This window comes from Cylas formicarius, unplaced genomic scaffold (genome assembly GCF_029955315.1).
Source record: "Cylas formicarius isolate icCylForm1 unplaced genomic scaffold, icCylForm1.1 PGA_scaffold_1__22_contigs__length_36826433, whole genome shotgun sequence".
Classification (NCBI taxonomy): Eukaryota; Metazoa; Arthropoda; class Insecta; order Coleoptera; family Brentidae; genus Cylas; species Cylas formicarius.
The window spans coordinates 4103248-4123910 of record NW_026844264.1 but is presented as its reverse complement, the minus strand read 5'-3'; the positions used below and the strand labels follow the sequence as shown (position 1 = coordinate 4123910).

The window sequence follows — 20663 nt, the reverse complement described above, 5'->3', positions numbered from 1 at the left end:
GAGCAGGTCTGGCTGACGGCAAAACAAGGATGTGAACAATGTGCTTTGGTTTTTTGATTTGTCGTCAACTATAGAAATATTTTGTTACCTGGAAAGTATTTTAACATCCTTAATCCCCAGTCATGAAGTGGTTCTCTTTGGTGGTCACCTTAATGTTGATTACTTGTCTAAAAATGACTGCATACAAAATTCATATAAAGTTCATAGAAATCTTGTCGCAACATCCATTCGAAACAAAAGAAAGGCGTATTTGAACCTTGTTTCTTTTGATTTTGGCACTCCTGATTAGTTTGGTAGTTTTTTTCTGGAAAATGTGTCGGTAGTTAATGCGCTATTCACTTTCAGTTTTCACCGGTTAGCTCCGTCAAAATCTAACAAATTATATTACAACCTGGATGGATTTAACCGTCAAAATATTCTTTAAAAACTCCATATCTATTTGATTATATGCAAGTTTTCCACTGACTTGTAGATAAGTAAGAACAGTGACTATAGTAAGCTTTTTTACTTTAGGCCTATAAGTTTCCTGACGATTTTTTCTAAGATCCTAGAAAAAGTTATGACCGAACAATTGAGAGATTATTCTTTGCGGAATATTATAGTTCCTTCTATGCAATCTGGTTTTAGAGCTCAACATAGCACAACAACCGTTTTCTTGCAAGTCTGATGATATTATACGTGCCGCGGCTGAAGGCAAATCTAATTGTCTAGTTCTTGATTTGTATTTGGAACACTTGATCATAGTATTTTGTGTACCAAACTTAAATCCTTTGGGTTTGATTCTTCCGCAGTGTGCTTTTTAGAATATATCATACATGGCGAGTATTTTTTTCGAAATGCATAATCCGATTTCTTGGGCGCTTTCCGAGGGGTTCCACAGGGTAGTGTTTTGGGACCATTATTGTTCTCGCTTTACACCTCTGACTTCTGTCATTATCCTAACTATCTGCAGCAACTTGTAAAGCACTTTCTCAGTTTTAAATCCCACCATCTCCCTTGCAAACAAACTTCACCTCCACAACTCTAAATGTCAGCTCGTCTTTTTTGGCAATAGCCACGATGGTGTTTAAAATAATATAAGTGTATATGTTGATAACAAAATGAGATTTAGACCTCACGTGTGATATCTAGTCCAACAAAGTTATTGTAAACTTAAGATCTTGTGTCTGTATAAAAATTTTCTTACCCGGCCAGTGAAATTGCAATTATATGACACCATTATTTTATCTACCTTGGCACACTGCAGGATGTTATACCGACCCACTCTTCTTCGTGAATATAGGGAAAACCGAAGTACCCAAAAACTAACGGTCGTAGCAAAACTATAGAATATAACGCTTATGGTAAACTTTTTAAGTTACTCGTTTATTCAGCAATCGTTCCGCTGCGCTCCGCTAGTGCCAAATAAACTACTGACTCAAATGCCGTTTACCACACTTGTTGCATAATGTTTTCTATTCCCTTCTGTGAACGACTCAATTATACACCGATCTAGCGTGCGACAAGCGTCACTATCACGTAAGTTTCGTGTCCCATGGATCCGAACCACTCCGGACACTACCGCACGGATTTGGCAAGAATCGGATATTTTCGGTGATTTAACCGCACGGCTTGAATTTTCACGTTTGTCAATTCTGATGGTCATGTCAGTGAATGTATTTGTGTTGTTTTGCAAAAATGTATCCAAAAACTAACGGACGTAAAAAAAGTAGACTACGCAACAGGTTCGGTAAAATTTTTACGTCACTCGTTTATTAAACACTCGCTCCGCTCGTGCCAAATCAACTCGCTACTCAAATGCCGTTTACCTCATTTATTGCATAACATACCATTTTAGCATTTCTTCCAATTTTTAGTAAAATGCGTCTAAAAATCCCATTGCCCAAATATGCGTCATTTGTATTCAAACGGATTTTTGACACAAAGAGATAAATCACATTAATCTAGACTTGGAAACGAGTGGTTGTAATTTTTAAATCCCGATCCACAAACATAATCAATAGAGGTATTGAGATAAGCGATACATTTCAAGTTAACAATAATGTTCGTGACAAAAAGCCGATATGATTAGATATTATTTTACACGAAGCATCGGTGGCGAATTTTCAACTAGTCGCGAAAATCTATGGTGACGAAAGATGAAGTTGCCGTATGAAACTTTGTTCCTGTTTCTGTGCACTTTCGGGTACGTGAACGCGCAATGTAAGTAAAAATCAATTTCCGAGGCTGGAAAATAATATTAAAAAAGAAGTAAATTTGGACGGCTATTGTTTATTATGCGATTGCGACCGTTTTCGATCTGCTATCTTCGGGGAAGGGGATATCTACGCCGAATATATATGCAATGCGTCCCAGATTTGTTTCTTTATATGGGGATCTCCGCTTCTGTAACACCTATAGCGAAGGTTAAATGGGAGAAGTTTTAGAGGAAATTGGCTTTGATAACCGGCTTCAGATTTACCATCGGGCAATTGATTTGGAAAATATCGACAAAAACCTGAAAATGACGGATTTCGCTTTTTGCTAGTAAATCCAAAGCGGTTTAATTGACAGCCGTCAAAATGTGACTGTTCAGACACTTTCTTAAGACGAGTAAGACAGCGCGTATGACATGTTGCAATCGTCTTCTATTATCTCGCAACGCGCCTTAAGTTTAATTTTTCTTATAGTCGTCATATCGAATTTTTCGTTTTTTGGAAAGAGCGAAAATTTTTATATTTTTTTTAATTTAATTTAAATTTTTTGGAGGATTTAGATCCAATAATTCCTAAGATATATGGCCGTTGCAGTACTTTTACTAAACCTGTATATTTTTTAATCAATATTTTTGCTTTTTCAATATATTCTGGGATATCATCCGTTCGTTTGTTGAATTCCGACTGGAATCCTGAAGACGTTTCGCCAAGATCTCACTTGGCATCTTCAATGCTCGCGCTCCGCTCCAATAGAAAACCCACTTTTTAGTTGTTTATTTATTGCTAAAAAAAATATTTATTGATTTTTAAAATCGTTCAAGCAAAGAAAGTTGGTTCGGGACCCAAATTCAGTACCGGAATGTTATCACCTGTTTTAAGATATTTTATATATAATAATAAGGAATTCACTAATCAGCTTTACTTATGTGATTCACAAATCCATATCAAAACTAAACTAAACTAAAACTAAGTAGAACTATCCAGTCTAGAAATACCTCGTTTGTTTGAATAAGATTTGATGTACCGTTTTGTGATTATGTTTTGCAACTGTTGATGAATTTATTTGTCGAACTCTTAAGACTCTTTTATGTCCTTTTAGCCTAGTTGAGGTTGTGCCTCTCCTTCCGGATATGCATGAAATGCAAACTTCTGGTCTGTTTTTGATGGTCGGAAATTTTTTAAGTTTTAACATTATATTTCTTAAGACCTTTGATACGTGGTTAGTAATAGTGCGTTTTAAAATAATAGAATCTTTATGTTCATACAAATTCAAAATTCGTTAAATTTTAAAGACAAAAGTGTTTAAACCGGAATTCAGTGATAACTTAAACAATGGACCAAAAATGCTTAATTTTTTTTTGTTTGATCATAGAAATAAGAATTTATGACGTAATTAGTTTAAATCATTTATTGTGGCAAAGAGAATAAGATATATACTACATAATTTTACCAAACGGTGTAAAACACAACGTAACGTTAATATAATAATAATGTTTTTTTTTATTGATTAATATTATTCACCACGTAAAATAGGTCACAAAATCGATAAATTATAATAAATATGTTAATCAAAACAATCTCCTAATTTTTATCGTTTACGGTTACTTAGACATTATGTAATTAGCAATGTAGCTATTTAGCTTTGATTCTGGATACCCCTGAAAGGCTCTGCTTATCAGTAATTTTTAATAAATATTAACAAAAAAAGATAATTACTAATTAATTATTAATTAATTAAAATGTAATTTGTTTAGACCCCTTCCATTAAACACAAACAACAATTCACAAACCAACTTGTAACGATTGTACGATTTTAATTAGGAATAGAGAGATATATTTATAAAATACATATATACAAGAAGTGTATTTTTTGTAATGAATAAATCAAAATATAAAGACAGGTAGACCCTCTTATTTTGAAATGATTTTATTATGATACAGGGGGTCTCTACACAATGCATGGGGGTCTGTGTGCCTAGGTTTTCCTTAAAGTGAATGACCCAATATTGGATCTGAGTTTCTATTAACAGGGATATCTAAAAATGAGAGATTATTGTCTCAAATTCAATGGTAAAACATATGTTAGTGTGGTCAAGAAAATGTCGTAGTGATTTTTGATTGCAAATAACAGAAGTAACATCAATATAGTCTTGGTTTTATATGAATTCTCTTCGCAAAAACTTCCATAAATATATTTGTGAATACTGGTGATAATGGATTGATATTCATAAATTTTACCGTTGCAATAAAAATAAGAGGTTTTTTTTAAGTTAATATTAAAAGATTTGATTCTAGATTCTCGGATTTTAATATCTGACACTATATTGAGAGTTTCAAGAAAAGCGCCTCTGAAAAATTGCATTGAAGAGGTTTACAATTTTTAAAGCATTTTTTCGCTTAAGAACGTGATTAACAACCGATGCAAGATAAATCCAAAAGATTTGTATACCATATTACAGTAACCTGTATCTGTATTTATTTTTTCTCAGGTTTGGATCTCCCAGGAACTGTCTACATATCGGACACCGACGTTGAAACAAGCGTCATTTCTAAAACGACGACGGCAGTGGGTAAGAGAATATACATCGGATATTTTAAACAAGTTTCCTTCGACTCTCGACTAGAGAATTAGATAATTCTAATATTTGGTTAGTATCCCAACGCCCTGTATATTATTCATTATCTTTAAATTTCTTATATATAATAAAAAATTACTTAATACATAGTAAAAATAACGGAAATATCTACTTAAGAAGATTTAATTATTTTATTGTATTTTCAATGTTAGAAAAAGGTAAAATCTTCAGTTATCCTCCTTGACCTACTACTTGAATAATTCTTAAAAATTTTGAATAAATTACTTCTTCATGAGATAAATGTCTATTTATCCTTTTTTGTAAAATTTGTATTGTTCTTGGTTTATAATGGTAAATTTTATTCCTTAGATAGGAAAAGAAGTCAAGTAGAGGGATATAATTTGTTCCTCAGAACTTAATTTGAATAATCTGCATCCATTTTTATTATTTTCTTTACTGTTTTAATAATTATTAATGATAAATGTATTTGGCAATGGAATAATTATGACCAAGTTTTCATAACGACGAGATTGGCTGACAATGGCCAGCTTAGCTGGAAAATGTATCAAAATAATTATATTTTTAGAAAAGTCTTCGCCATTTAGTTCCATTCGAAAATGTTGACTTTTTGTATAATAAAACTAGTGCCCGTGATGTCGGAAAATTGCAGCCATAATTTCGGATTTCTAAATAGTCAGATATCCCAACAATATTAATTTAAAATGTCTATTTCAGTCAAAAAATATAGAAATTAATTGAGAGCTGTGTAATTTTCTTCTAGTCGATTCTATCTCTTGCTATATTTCTCCAATTAGTAATCCTCCTCTCTCTTAAGTTTTGTTCCACGGCTTCTGTCCATCTTCTCCTTGGTCGACTACGCTTATTCGTCCTCTCTGTTTTTTTTTCCATGCCACTTCCTTTACTTCTCTATTATTTTCCATCCTCGTGAGATGCCCTAGCCATTGTATTCTCTCGCACTATTACTCTGTATTCTTGCCGCCAAAGATTCGTCATAATACTTTCCTTTCCTGTATACTTAGTTTCTGTTGTTTTTTTTTTTTTTTTGATTGAGGGCCCATGTCTCACAACAGTAAGTTGACATTAGAATGTTATTATTATGACATTTTGTAGATCAACTTTTCTTGTCTTCTTCACATTTGTTGCTTATTAGCACTCCCAAATATATATAGTCAGTTCCTCTCTCACATGTACTTGTAAGTTTAATATTGATTAATGTAATGTATTGTAATTAATATTAAATTGGGGTCCAAAAGTTTCTGCCGTTCTTAGAAGTTGTTTGGTGGTATTTTTGGGTTCAGTTCTACTCCTTGCCAACAGTACCAAATAGTCCACGTATGCGAGGCATTGGTGGCTTTTATGGAACAATGTGCCTTGTCTGTTGATTTCACTTTCACTTCACACGTCAAATTGAACAAGGTTGTTGATAGTGGGTCCCCTTGTCTTAATCCTTTGCATATATTAAAAGTTTTACTTTGCCTTCTTTTATACTTTACTACAGTGCCTGTTTCTTGGAGTGTTAGTTTTATTATTTTCAATAGTTTTCGTGGCATCGTAAGGTTGTTGTTAAAACTTCTATTATTTTGCTCTGTTCATAATATCATATGCTCCTTTGAAATCTACAAACAGCATAAATGTAGCAACCATTAAAACCATTAAAAGTTGCTTTTACATGAAACCGTGACCTGTTGTTCATCTATTTTTTCTGAATCCTCCTTGTTAGTTTGATAATAATCCTTCCGAGTATTCTTCCATTCTGTTTTTAATAGTGTTGCTAGTACTTTATATGTGATGTCTAGAAGCGCTCTAGCCCTATAATTTCGCAATCCATTTTATACCCCTTCTTAAAAATTGGTATTTTTATTGCCTTGCCTTGCTGCCATCCTTCTATTTTCAAACCTCTTTTATAATTTCTGTTATCTGAGTATGTAGAAATTCTCCTCCATAAGTTAAATTTTCCGCTACAATGTTATTTTCCCCCAGACATTTATGATTTTTCAGCTTTTTTATTGTAGTTCCATTTTCTTCAGTGGTAGGCGCAAGGCTTATATTATCTTCTTGTTCCAATTACAAAGCCTCTATGCCGATATTTAGGATCTCCTCAAAAAATTCTTTCCAACTTTATAGTATCATTTCTTCGTCGCCGATACGGGACCATCCTTACCCATGATATAGGGTGTCACGCTTTACTTAGATTTTTCATATCTCTGTAAAAATTTCTAATTTCCTACTTACAGACTCAATTGTACCCCCTTATTATCCTCGTGACTTTATGTATTTCTTTTCTAGGGAAGGGCTAATATAATTGTCTTATTCCGTTATTGTTTGTTGTTACTTTACTGGTGTGTGCTATTGCCTCCAGTTATCCTTTGGTAGATACCTTCATTTCGTACTTTGGCGTTAGTATCTCCGAGTATTATCATTGTTTTTGCGACAGTTGCTATCAATTGTTTCCTACTCTTCCTTTTCCTCCGTTGGCGCATGTATCTTGGATTTAATTTTTAGTGGCAGAATGCACATTCTGTCTGATGTTGCTCAAAAACTGCTTACATCGACTTTTCAAAGCTCCCTCTTGGTTAGTTTTGTTTATTTTTCTGCTGTCCTTGTACCGTTTACTTCCTGACTTTGTTCTCTGAGCCTTTTTTGTAGCCGTTTCGTCATCGTTTTTTTCCTGGCCGTTATGTTATTTACTGATTTTTTGTTTTATTCATTGCTTTTCTTTTGTGTGAATTTTACTAGTTTATCTCTTTCCTCGTTCCATATCCATTTCTTTTTTCCATTAATATATAGACTTTGCAATCCAATTTTATTTAACCGTTTTTCTTGTTACTTCTTCTTCCTTTGCTTTTATTCGTATTCTCTTCTGTATTTCCCTTTGCTCTCTGGTCATATCGTCGTTTATATATATTTTCTATTCTTGTACTTCCTAGAGCTTTCTTTTGTTTTTCATCTCCTATTTTTCTAGCAGATCTTAGCTTATTTCGTAAGAATGTTTGCATTCCTTCCGAGATCTCTGCACCAATCTTAGTGGTTATTGGTAGTCTGTGCACTACCAGATTGTTACTTTTTTCTTTCTCTCTCAAATTCTATCTATTCTATCAAGTTTGCTTTGCACTTTCTGCAATCCCTCTTTAAGTTTTTTATTTTCCTTCTTGAGCTCTAAATTTTCTTCTCTGCTTTTTGTTGTTCCTTCATTGCAATCTTTCTGTTCCTGTTTTATTTCTAGTAATTCTTTTTTAATCTGTATTCATGTGTTGAACCATATCCATTAAAAGTTGTAATTTGTCATCTTGTTGTCGCTTATTACTTCTATCTCGAGTTCTTTGAACTTTGGAATTTTTACCAAAAACATTTTCAAGTTTTTCAGTATTTTTCTTTCTCTATCCTTCGTCGGTCTTATGTTCATCTTCCTAATTCATCCTTGAAATGGCTGTTTTTAAAGCCAGCCCTGCCTTTTCATACTTTAAAGAGGTAACAGCTATCGCACCGCGATAAGCAAGCTCGACTCTTCAGAGGTCACCTAGTTTTCGGCACGGTTTCTGTACTTTTAAATCAACGTTTTTATTAAAATTTTATGGACTTACGTAGATTTCTCTATTTAAAATCATTCACTAGGTGGTCCATTTTGATGTTAGACAACACAAATGGGATGTGGTTGATGTTAAATTTATCGTATTTAAAAAAATATATTCCTGTGGATATGATGGGTAGGTAAGCACAGAAATATTGTAAGGGAAAGCCCAAAAACCATATCCAATGTTGCTATACACAAAATAAGCCCTTTTCCGCTCACATCACCCCAAAAAATAAATGTATTTCGCAATCTCGAAAAATTCTGACGTCCCAGAGATTCAACTAGACCATTGAAGAACCACTTAGAAGAGCTTCAAAATGATGTATTGCTCAATCACCTTAAAACCGTCGGAAAGACATAAAACTAACCCCAATAATGAAATATCATTCACTAGGTGGTCCATTTTGATGTTAGACAACACAAATGGGATGTGGTTGATGTTAAATTTATCGTATTTAAAAAAATATATTCCTGTGGATATGATGGGTAGGTAAGCACAGAAATATTGTAAGGGAAAGCTCAAAAACCATATCCAATGTTGCTATACACAAAATAAGCCCTTTTTCGCTCACATCACCCCAAAAAATAAATGTATTTCGCAATCTCGAAAAATTCTGACGTCCCAGAGATTCAACTAGACCATTGAAGAACCACTTAGAAGAGCTTCAAAATGATGTATTGCTCAATCACCTTAAAACCGTCGGAAAGACATAAAACTAACCCCAATAATGAAATATCTAAAAATTCGTTATTTTCATTTCGCAATCACAAAAAAATCGGATGTCCCAGATATTTAATCAGCCCATTATTATTCCGGAACCTCAAGGAAATCTGACGTTGTCATAGATATTGAATTAGATCATTGAAGAGACACTGGGAAGAGCTTAATTATATAACTCGATTGTGTTCTTGACTATTTTTCAGTTTGGAATCTTCAATACGCGAAATATTACATTACAGAACATTACTTTTCCTATTATTCCAATTTGGTATTCTATAAACTGAAAATTCTCGAATATCGCTGATATCCCTTTTGTAAATAAGCGAGTTAATATCAATTATAGACTCGCCGTTTTGGGATTTATTGCAAGTACCAATATCAGAAGAAAAAAAATTGCTGTTTGTTTATCACTGTGTATAAAATGGTGTTTTTTGTCAACATAAAAGCAAATGAGATATTTTTAAATTAAGTTTAAACGGTTTTAAGAACTGCTTAAAAAGTACATGCAGATCTACCTCAGAAAAGGAAAATATCAGAAAGAAGAAAGGGAGGAGGGGAAGAGCATGTGAAGGAAGGGGAAATAATGATCTTGTGACGAAAGAGTTACCTTTTGTTTTTGCTTTCTTTTTGGTTCCTATGTTTAATCTTGTATTCCGCTGTAAACTAATTGTAACTTTATACTATCTTAAAAATGATGTGGTGGTATAGATTCCATCGATCATGGATGCTTGCTAATTCAGGAGATTTGTTTAATTTTATTTGTACTTTTCATTTTCATATTTATTTAATCATTCATTAAAATTTTTCGGCGACGACATTTGCGCACATATTTTATCTTTTGGGATTAATAACAGTTGCATATTATGTTTCTTTATAAAATATTTGCATTGTAGGGAGCGCTAATATTTGAAAGAAAAAAAATTGAATCGTTTCACCAAGAGAGATAGGTGTACACCTTTTCAAAGTTAAATTAAATATGTCCATAGCAATAAAAAATAATAATAAATACAGAGTGTGCAATTTAACATTTAATATACGACAACCATTTCAAAACGAATTTTGGAGGATCTCACGATTGGGGGTAGTTTTATATCTTCCCGACGGTTTCAAGGTTGTTGAGAAATACATCAATTTGAAGCCCTCCCAAGCACCTCTTCAATGGTCTAATTCAATATCTAGGACAACATCACATTTTTTTGAGATTCCGAAATAAATAAAACGAATTATTGGGTATTTCATTACTGCGCGTAATTTTATATCGTCCCGACCATTTCGAGGTGGTTGAGCAATACATCATTTTGAAGCTCTCCCAAGCGACTCTTTAATGCTCTATTTTAATATCTGGGACAACGTCAGATTTTTTGAGATTCCGAAATAAATAAAACGAATTTTTGGGTATTTCATTATTAGGGGTTGTTTTATATCTTCCCGATGGTTTTAAGGTTGTTGAGTAGTACATCATTTTGCGCCTCTCACAAGTGGCTCTTCAATGGTGTAATTCAATATCCGGCACAACGTCAGAGTTCACTCGAAAACTCCTGTTTTTTCGGCAATTTCTCGCAATTTATAACCTGACCTTTCATTCACTCGGCAGAGGCGGAATGCGCTAGAGATAAGTATAGCGAAATATTTTATAGAACAGTCAGACAGTGGCAGCGGAGCGAGAAATGGAACATTATATTGGTTATCTCATTAAAAAAAAGAAACAAAGTTGGTGTCATCTTTTGAACATGCAGAATTCAAAGACGCTGGTAACTTTTCACTCCTATAAAATTATGACATGTGACGTAAAAGTGGTAATGATTATCATTGCAGAAGTTTTTCAGAAGTTTTTCAGATATTATTTAAGCATTCCGGTACTTTTTACTAACCCGGAATTTAAAATTCTGACAAACTACCTGTAGTAATGCTGCCGTCCCATTTCTTTCATTGACTGAACTTGTCTTTCTGTTATATGAAAATTACTGAAATAGTAAATACAAAAGTTTTAAACATTGTTAGTTAAAATTATTCGTAAGCATGGTGGCTTAAAAAAACGTGACTAATGAAATATAAATTTTGTTTTGAATTCCTTTTAAAATACTTCAACTTTTTTTTAATAATAATACATTCCTAAACCTAATAGTTTTTCCAATATTTTAGTTTTTCTAAATAATTACTAGTTTTCAGCCTTGCAAGAAAATTATAATATATATATATATATATATATATATATATATATATATATATATATATATATATATATATATATATATATATATATATATATATATATATATATAATTATACAGGGTGTTTAAAACAAACGAATATATTTGGATCAGCTTAAATTGAAAAGTCTAGATTTTCTTAAATAGCACGCAATATATACTTTTATTAAGTATTTCATATACTTATTTTTAATACTTTGAGATTCATTTTAAAATTTCCAATATTTACCCTTCTTTCTGCTTAAGGCTATTGCTATAACATTAGCTGGCCACGACAAATTTTTTAATGTTAATTTTTTAATTTAATATTAATGTAATGTTTAATGATAACTGTTATGGCAAATTTACATTTTGGGTAAAGATGTGAATCTACAATATCTGCAAGTATTGTGCAAGCAACTTAAAGCTTTTACCGATTTTTAGAGGTCACCGGTCTGGATGTCATCGTCACTAACGAAGCCTGTGATATCGGTAAAGCTGCGAAGTACTTCAGTTACAGCATTAACGAAAAAACGTTTGATTTGTACACGACAAAAGAATTTGCTAACGTCGACGAGGATGCCTACACGAATGGAAAAAATTTAACCATAACTTTAATATTCACCTTAAAATGCGAAGACGGAACGACAACGGCAGCTCCGGTGAGTGTAGGCTTAAAATTGCTTTGGGTGGCTTTAAGCATCAAAACTCTTCTTCCCCTTTTACTTTAGGACTAAGTCTTGTGTTTGCGTCCATGGTTTCCCAGGAAGAGCTTCTTCCCATTCTATACGTGGTCGTCCAGGTTTTCGTGGTTTATTCGTTTTTTTCTCTCTTCTTTCTTTCTATCTATGTGGTCTTACCATTCCCTTCTTCGGCATCTTACTACATCTTAAGCAAGCACTTTGTATATTTGTTGGAATCTATACAAGGAGCTTTTGTCTTCTGGGATGATCGCTACGTCATCAGCATAGCATATTTTTATATTTTTATTCCGCATGCGGTATCCTCTCCCAGTTGGCTTTAGTATGATTATGATTTTACCCAGTATGATGTTAAATAAGATTGTTGTTCACAAATCAAAGTCGACATTATTTTTTTTTGATAAAATTTTAATCGATAGTTTTAGAATCGCAACCATCAAGCCGATACCACGATAATGCGTTCTTTTCATTGACTACAAGTATTCTATTAAAGAAGATTTGTAATTGCTCATGTAATGTGTCCAAAGCTTAACTTAAGCTACTTAAGTGTTAATAATTATTATTCCAAAGCTTAACTTATGCTACTTAAGTGTTAATAATTATTAATCCACTATTTCAACGAGTCACCCGGAATTTTCAGATGGTGGTGTCGATTGGTGATACGAACAATCACGATCCTAGTTTCCTAAATGATCGATATGAATTCAATGTGGCCGTACCTGTAATGCCCAAAACCGATTTTTCGGTTTACGGTGAGCCGATTGAGGCGGAGGATATCGATTTTTCCAACGAAATGGTGTCCTTCAGCGTCGAACCGAATGATTTTACAGTGAAATCGATTCAGACCGGAAACAAAACCTTCAAGGCGGTTTTCAGCTCCAAAAGATTGATACAATTTACCGATGACGTCGTCTATACGATCACTGCCACGGTAAGTATCTTTGATTACCGTTTTTCGATTTTTTTTTAAACGCAGTGACAAACCCAAAACAAAGATCACTGTTGAATGCTATAACTAATTCTTATAATTAATATTAGCAATAAATGACTTTCACTTTCAATACTAACTTTAAGAATAGTATAAAACAATCTTAAAAAAAGAGATGCAAACCCAGTTTTATAAAACCTGAAAACGTATCAATTGTTCTGTAACGGTTCTTGTCACTTATAAAACCGCTATAGCACTAAAATAGAGAATACTTTGCTCCTCATTTAAATACCGTTTATAAATCTTCTGGATTCCTAATACATTGGTTGTTGATAAATCGAATTTGCTGACTTTTCGCCAATCATCCTGTTGGGCTCTTCAATTTATCACTGAAAGCATTCCAGTTTTGTACCTGCTTATACAGGGTGCCGCATAAGTAATGGTACAGTGCCAATTAATTTAACGAAACTTACCTTAGGCCTGACCGAAATCCACAATGTCAAAGTTGCAGTTTCATTTTTGATTTTTTTTAATCTCCTAAAATAATCCAACTTTTTGGACAAAATTTGACAAATCAGGATCTTTTGACATGAGAAATTAATTTTCATATATAGAGGGCGCTACATTTCTTTCATTTAATACTTCCTAACATTTTGTGCCTTAGGGTACGCAGATTTTTAATTAAAAATCACCTTTTTTCCACAAAAACGGTATATCTTTTAAATTTGGCCCCGAGTAGCCATTTTCGAGAAATTCTTATTTGAAATGTTCATTCCACTTAATTGAACAGTTGAAGAGTTCAAAGTTGACTTTGGCTAACATAAGTATAATGAAAGACAGTAAAATAGTGCGCAGCGCCCTCTGACGAAAACATACACTATAAAATACGTGCAAAATTTTTCAAAGTAGGCTTTGACTAAAGCAAATGCGTACCTTGGGTGTTTTTAAAAAGTTGTGCGGCGACAGAAAATAATTACACCGGAGCCGGAAGAGGAAGAAGAAGAAAAAAGCACAAGAATCCATATCACTTGTTAGGTTGTGTAGTTGTTTTTATCATATCAGCTTAGTTATATACATTATTTAGGTTATTTTAATTTGGATGGCACAAAAAAAATAAATTTTAAATATTACGTAATGATAAATAATATAAATATAATGGGTTTCTCATGTCAAAAAACTCCGATTTGCCAGATTTTGTGCAAAAAGTTCAATTATTTCAGGAATTATTTAAAAAAATTAAAAATGAAATTGCAACTTTGACACGGCAAGGCAATTTTCGTTAAATCGTAACATTTCTACCTCCTACTTTATCATGTACCGTTATTTAGGGGTCAACCTGTATACTGTTTGACGGGAGCGGAGCTAAAGGAGGGAACATTGAACATTGTATCGGATCATTTTGGTGAAAGACCTTATGCTATGTGCTAAATCTGCTTTTAACATTATATTTCTTTAAAACGTTTGATTTGGTTAGTAAGTAAAGTATTAAATATAACGAAAGACTGAAGTGATATGTGGCAGTAAGATATCGTGTGTGGATTTTCTATAAACTGAGTGATCCAATTTTAGGTCTGATTTTCGATAATTAAGAATGCCTAAGAAAGCGACACTCTAATTCAATGGTAAAACGTATGTTAGACTATATAGTTGAGAAAATCTCAGAAGGATTCTTGATCATGAGATCAAATAAAAAACTTAGGTGTTAGATGGAAAGTGTCGATGACTTTCTTCTCAAAAGCTTTCATAAATATACTTGCAATGACTTGGAGGACTTTCCATTTTTTAATAAGGATAACAAGATATGATTCCGGATTCACGAAATTTAATGTCTAAAATTGTGTTCACAGTTTTATCCATAGGAACTAGCAGTAATAGTCGAAACTAATCAGAATATGACTTGGATCTACTGGTTTTTAATTATTAAAAGACTTGCAAAGGGATTGAGTACGAAACTACAAGTTTTCATTGTAAAGAATATAGGAGCTAGATATTTTGCTACAGAATAGGTGGGAGAATCAATGGTGCTAACAATAGGTCAAAGGGGTAATATTGGTTAACCTCTGGGAATCAAAAATCGTAAAAACGAGGAATTTTAGAGTGGTGAGGCATGAGAGATTTTTCACAGGTTCTAATAGAGAAGAAGCTTTAATAGCAGATAAAGCAAGATATTTTCTAAGTTTGCGATAGGATCCGTTTGTGAGAATATCTTAATTTTTTTATTGACTGTGTTTATGTTTATTACTGGCATTTTCTCTATCTACTTTTAAAATTACAATACCGGGATTAGATTTTAGAGATTTTACGGCTTCTAATTGAATTTCAATGCCTGTTTGAAATGGCACTTTGCTTACGATATACTCGACATTTGAAATGATTTCCTTTTTTAGGATAATATGTGGGGTACGGACAAAGTTGGAACCTTTTGCAAAAAATTATTTTTAACTTTCAGAAAGTTGGTGCGATACTACATTTACCATATGTTTTGGTAACGGAGAAGATTTTGATGGTTTCGCTTGCATTTCTTTTATTTTAAATTTGTTTTCGCTTTTTTTCACATCACGGATACCAACAAATTTATATGACTGAAAAGGACTCGACACGGACATTTTTTAAGTGCACATTCAACTATGGTTGCCTTATAAAAAAAGAAAGTTGTATTGATTTATGACAAAACGGAGAACTGTAGATAAATTCCGAATAGGCTGCCAAAAAAAAAGCGCTGATAATGTCTTTTATCCGCATCCAAAATTTTAAAAAGTCGTGAGCAATTTTCAAACGGGCTGAAACCTGATAGTTGATAGTGAAGATACGGTTTTGCTCTATCTAGTTCAGAAATATTTTTTTCCAGTTAAAACCCTGTGGAGGGGAGGAGGTAAGGAGTAAGTTTAATGCTAATTACCCAAAACTTAGATTCTGAGATATTATATTTTTTTCTGAAAAACGTGAACTTTAATATCGTAGAGGGTAGTTTTCACAGAACCTACTCTACTTTTTTTTTAATTCACCTGGATTACTTGCCCAACTCTATTGGCTCACTTTTGAAATGAACAAAATGTCGGAAACGTTTTATTATGGGAAAATTTTAAATGAGATATATTAACTTTTTTCATTTTAATAAGCTATCCCATTTTCGCATCGCAAATTTAGAATTTTTTGCATTAATACTTAATTTTTACAATTCTTGTTCAAAATAAGAGTCCCTATTTCAAATACTTGCTTAGCAGCCTACGGCATTCAAGTTATTAGGCTATTTTGTGTCTGTTGTGCTCTGTTCCTTTCGGGTATTTACTAGGCATGCATAGACTAGCTGTTTCATATGACTCCCCTCATAATAGTCCAGAGGAGGAGTCAAATCGGGGCTTCGCGCTAGCCAATGTACTGGAACTCCCATTTCAATCCAACGCATGATGGAGTAACTGACAACCGTTGTTCTGAGTTAACATTCACTTTCTGAAGCACCGATAGGTCATGCCTTTGAAAATTTTGGAAAATTTTCCCGTTAAAATTTTCTTGAAAAAAATGTGGCCAATAAGTGTCATCTACACACTTACGGAAAAACCTGCTTTACACTTAGTATCCCTCATTAAACTTGCGTTTTCTTCAGCTCAAAAATGTAAACTGTGAAAGTTTGGTGTGTCCTTGTGCGTAAATTGTGACCCATTCGTCCGTTAAATATCTGTCATATTTTCTGCGTCTGAGTTTATAACAGTTTATATTCTCCTTCCAGGATCACATTTCTTCAGGGGTGTAATGATAAGGATGAATTCCAACTCCATGTACCGTTGACCATTGTTATACTTCCGTTTGCCTCGAGACTTATAGTAGTTAAGGTAGTTGTCAAAATGCCTCAATATTTCTTCCTCATTATCTGGTTGAAACACAACAACAAAACACCAACAACGATGAAACAGAAACTTAAACTTTACAATTCAACTACTTTGAAGACTACTGTAAGCGTCAATCTGTTGCAGAATCGTCCAAAAGTCAGACTTAAGTATTAATGAAAAAACAAAACGTTATATTTTGAGTACGTTCTTTATTGTGAGCATAAAAATAAAAAACCGTATCAAGCACTTTTGGTACTCCCTTACTTTATTCGATAGCTATTGCAATAAGAATTTTTTTTTCAAAATTTTGAACTAATGTTATGTTTGTTTGAGTTTAGAAAAATATGCAGATAAAAAATTGTGATGCTTTATTAAAAAAACTATTTATTACATTTTATTTAAAAAATTCCTATGTGTTGGGCAAGCCTTCAGTTAAATTATAAAAAAAATAGAGATGTATGATTACAGAAAACCGACACACACCAACCGATACCCTAATTCATTGTCATATCACCATCCGGCCTAAAAATAATCGGCTATTGCTTACAGAGTCTAAAAACAATCTCTGCCCGAGTCACTGAACCCAGAATTAGAACACCTTACATCTGCTCTTCTTTCTAATAATATTAGAGATATTAAGCGTTTCATCACAAAATACAACACAACCTTCCAAATACTACTTCATATATACATTAAAAACATCACTGACCACATATCAAAATTTTTAAAGAAATATAACGCCAAAATCAGATTGACCACTTTGCAAAAATCTCTCAACATGCATGTTAAAAAAGCAACCTAATATACTTTACTTGTCAAATAGTTACGATGACGAAAGAAGAAAAGTGACCTTTTTGTTAGTATTCGAAAGTTTACAACTGAAAATATATTAAATATCTGATGTTCAACACTCTGCGTGGAGTATTTTGACGTTTTTGCTCAATTTAGGATTCCGGCGTCAACCCAGGCCCCAGATCGGTCAAAACTATTGTAACATTGAGCGTGGACAAAGAAAACAGCCTGGACAATCCTTCTTTTTCAAAAGCGAAATACACCATCGCGTATTCGGAGGTTTCCGGTTCTCCAATTTTGACCCCCGAGGAAGTTATTACCGCTTCAACCATCAAAATAGGCGACATAACTAAAGTCAACCTAGACGGCGGTAGGTAATTTCGTAAGAAAATAATTTCCATATTCTACTTTGGGGCTCGTTCTAGACTATGCAAGTTATTTTAAGGCTCAGAATGAAGGCAATATTTTTACCATTACCTGTGAAGGCTGGCCCGACGAATCTGAAAACATGGTCATTTTGACGCTTAGCTTCGAGACTGATTTCGTTGCTAGTGCCACTTTACTGATAACGAGAGATAACGTGGACATGGATACACCAACTTTCGAAAATAGTTATTACACGTTCAGCTACACACTTGAAGGAGATAGCCCGACACTTGTGCCTACAAGTGGAGATGTTACCGTCCAAACGAAAAAGCCTGGCAGCATTACTAACTTAACTTTAAATGGAGGTAAGATGAACTCGCTAACCCCAGAAAAATTGGCTTTCGAAAGCCAGTTCTTTATTCAAGTTTTTACTCTCCCATAATTTGCTTAAGGTACCTTAATTAGTGGTAACTAGTGAGGTGAGTAGATATTCCTCTCCATTAGAACTAACCTAGGATTGTTCGCCACTCGCCATATCACCACTTCAATTCTTTCAGACTACGCCGAATATTTTAAGTGTTCTCTTGAAAGCGACTCCAAAATAACTATCGACGCAACCACTACTCAGTTGCCCTCAGATACCGAAACCCCCGTAGTTTTAACGTTGAGCTTGGAAACGGATGCTATAGCTTCCACGATTCTAGTTGTAAACGTCGAAGACCAACCTACGGATCAACCGACTTTCACGGAATTATATTACGAGTATAACTACAAGCAAAATAGCGATGTTCCTTCGCTGGAAGCTACCAACGGACCTCTCTCAGTGGTTACCGACAAGCCGGAGCAGATAACTGAGGTCGCGTTGAAAGGAGGTAAACTGATTCGTCACGTTGTTAATTTTGTTTGAAGGAGATTGTTTCTTTTAGAATACCAGGAATATTTTTTTTTGACACGAGAATCGGATCAAAAGACCATTACGATATCCGCCACAGAAGACAAAACGTTGCCGACTAATGCTCCAAATCCAATCATCCTAACCCTTAGCCTTAAAACTGACAACCTAGCAAGTGTTCCGATAGTTATTTCTACAGAAAACGCAAATGTAGAAGAAGATGTGCCAGTTTTTTCAAAATTGTTCTACATGTTTGAATATTCAGAGTCTAAAGGATTACCAATACTGATACCTCCTAATGATCTGATCTCTGTGTCGACCGAAAAATCAAACGATATATCAGAAATTAACTTAGACGGAGGTAATTAAGTATGCCTTTGATCGGTAACAATTATCAAAAACCGGTCCAGTGTAAATCTCTTATTCTTTAAAGTGGTGTACTTGGATTTATTTTAGATTATAAGGAATATTTTGAATGCCATCAAGAAGAGGATAATGTTACACTCACGGTTACTTTGAAGGATAAACCATTGCCTTTCGATGTTGTGGGTCCCATTGCATTAACGCTGAGTCTCAAAACAGATAAAACTGCCAGCGCGGCAATCATAATCTCCGTGGAACATGAAGCAACAGCGGATGAAGACGTGCCGGTATTCTTAGAATCGTATTATGTATTAACATATACAGAAAAAGATGATATTCCAAATCTAACCCCACCAGCAACAACGATATCCGTAGTTACTAAAAAGCCTCAAGATATCGAAGACATTACGTTGACTGGCGGTAAATACATATTTTGTGCTTAAGAACACGAGTATACACAAACAGTCACAAACACTATATAGACAACCACGACCTTCACTTACGGTAATATGGAAAACATTACTAGAACAGTACACGAAATGGAGAGACAATGACAATTGATACGTGTACATTTTGGAATAATTTCTTTTCAGATTATAATGAATATTTCCAATGCATGCAAGAGTCAGATAATATTACATTCACAATTGCTCTGAAAGACAAACCATTGCCGTCCGATGTTGTCACCGCAGTGGTCTTAACATTGAGCCTAAGAACTGATCACGTTGCCAATACCACCATAATTGTGTCAGTGGAAACTAAGACTGAAGAAGATGTGCCTGTTTTTTCAAAAGCGTCCTACATGTTCACGTATTCGGAATCTGGAGGATTACCAATACTGACTCCTCCTACTGATGTCATCTTTGTTGTCACTGAAAAACCCAACGAAATATCGGACATCAGCTTAGAAGGAGGTAATTAAGTACACTATATAAATGGAATAGCAAAAATTCTAGCCTAATGGATTATGTTCTAAACTGGTGAACCTGGGATCACTTTAGATTATAAGGAACACTTCGAATACCATCAAGAAGAGGATAATGTTACGTTCTCAGTTAATTTGAAGGAAGTCCTATTGCCTTTTGATGTTGTCGGTCCCATTGCATTAACGTTGAGTCTCAAAACAGATAAAACTGCCAACGCCGCGATAATGATCTCCGTGAAACATGAAGCACCAACGGACGAAGACGTGCCAGTATTTTCAGAACCTTATTACGTATTGTTTTATAATGAAACTAATGATAATCCAGCTTTAACACCAGCATCATCCACGATATCAGTGGTTACTAGAAAACCGCAAAACATCGAAGACATTACGTTGACTGGAAGTAGATACATATATATACAACAAACGCCACTAACAGAAGGAACTTGACATCATTTCATTTTTAGGCGTGTGACAAAATTATCAATACACAATACGAAACTGAGAAACAATTACAGTTAATACGTGCAGAGTTTGGAATTATTCCCTTTCAGATTATAACGTATACTTCCAATGCATGCAAGAGTCAGATAATA

The 20663-nt window shown here is 33.9% G+C and overlaps 1 protein-coding gene across 1 annotated transcript in view; it reads left to right on the top strand.

Annotated features, from left to right (window-relative positions):
- Positions 1-2138: 2138 nt before the first annotated feature.
- The window catches only part of LOC132696261 (uncharacterized), a 24123-nt gene continuing 5598 nt past the window's right edge, over positions 2139-20663 (top strand). Inside the window, exons 1-10 of the mRNA XM_060661000.1 lie at positions 2139-2202; positions 4685-4765; positions 11718-11935; positions 12615-12905; positions 17678-17891; positions 17947-18252; positions 18445-18759; positions 18814-19140; positions 19236-19562; positions 19736-20056. Coding sequence (XP_060516983.1) covers positions 2139-2202; positions 4685-4765; positions 11718-11935; positions 12615-12905; positions 17678-17891; positions 17947-18252; positions 18445-18759; positions 18814-19140; positions 19236-19562; positions 19736-20056 — 2464 coding nt within the window. The remainder of the gene's footprint in view (positions 2203-4684; positions 4766-11717; positions 11936-12614; positions 12906-17677; positions 17892-17946; positions 18253-18444; positions 18760-18813; positions 19141-19235; positions 19563-19735; positions 20057-20663) is intronic.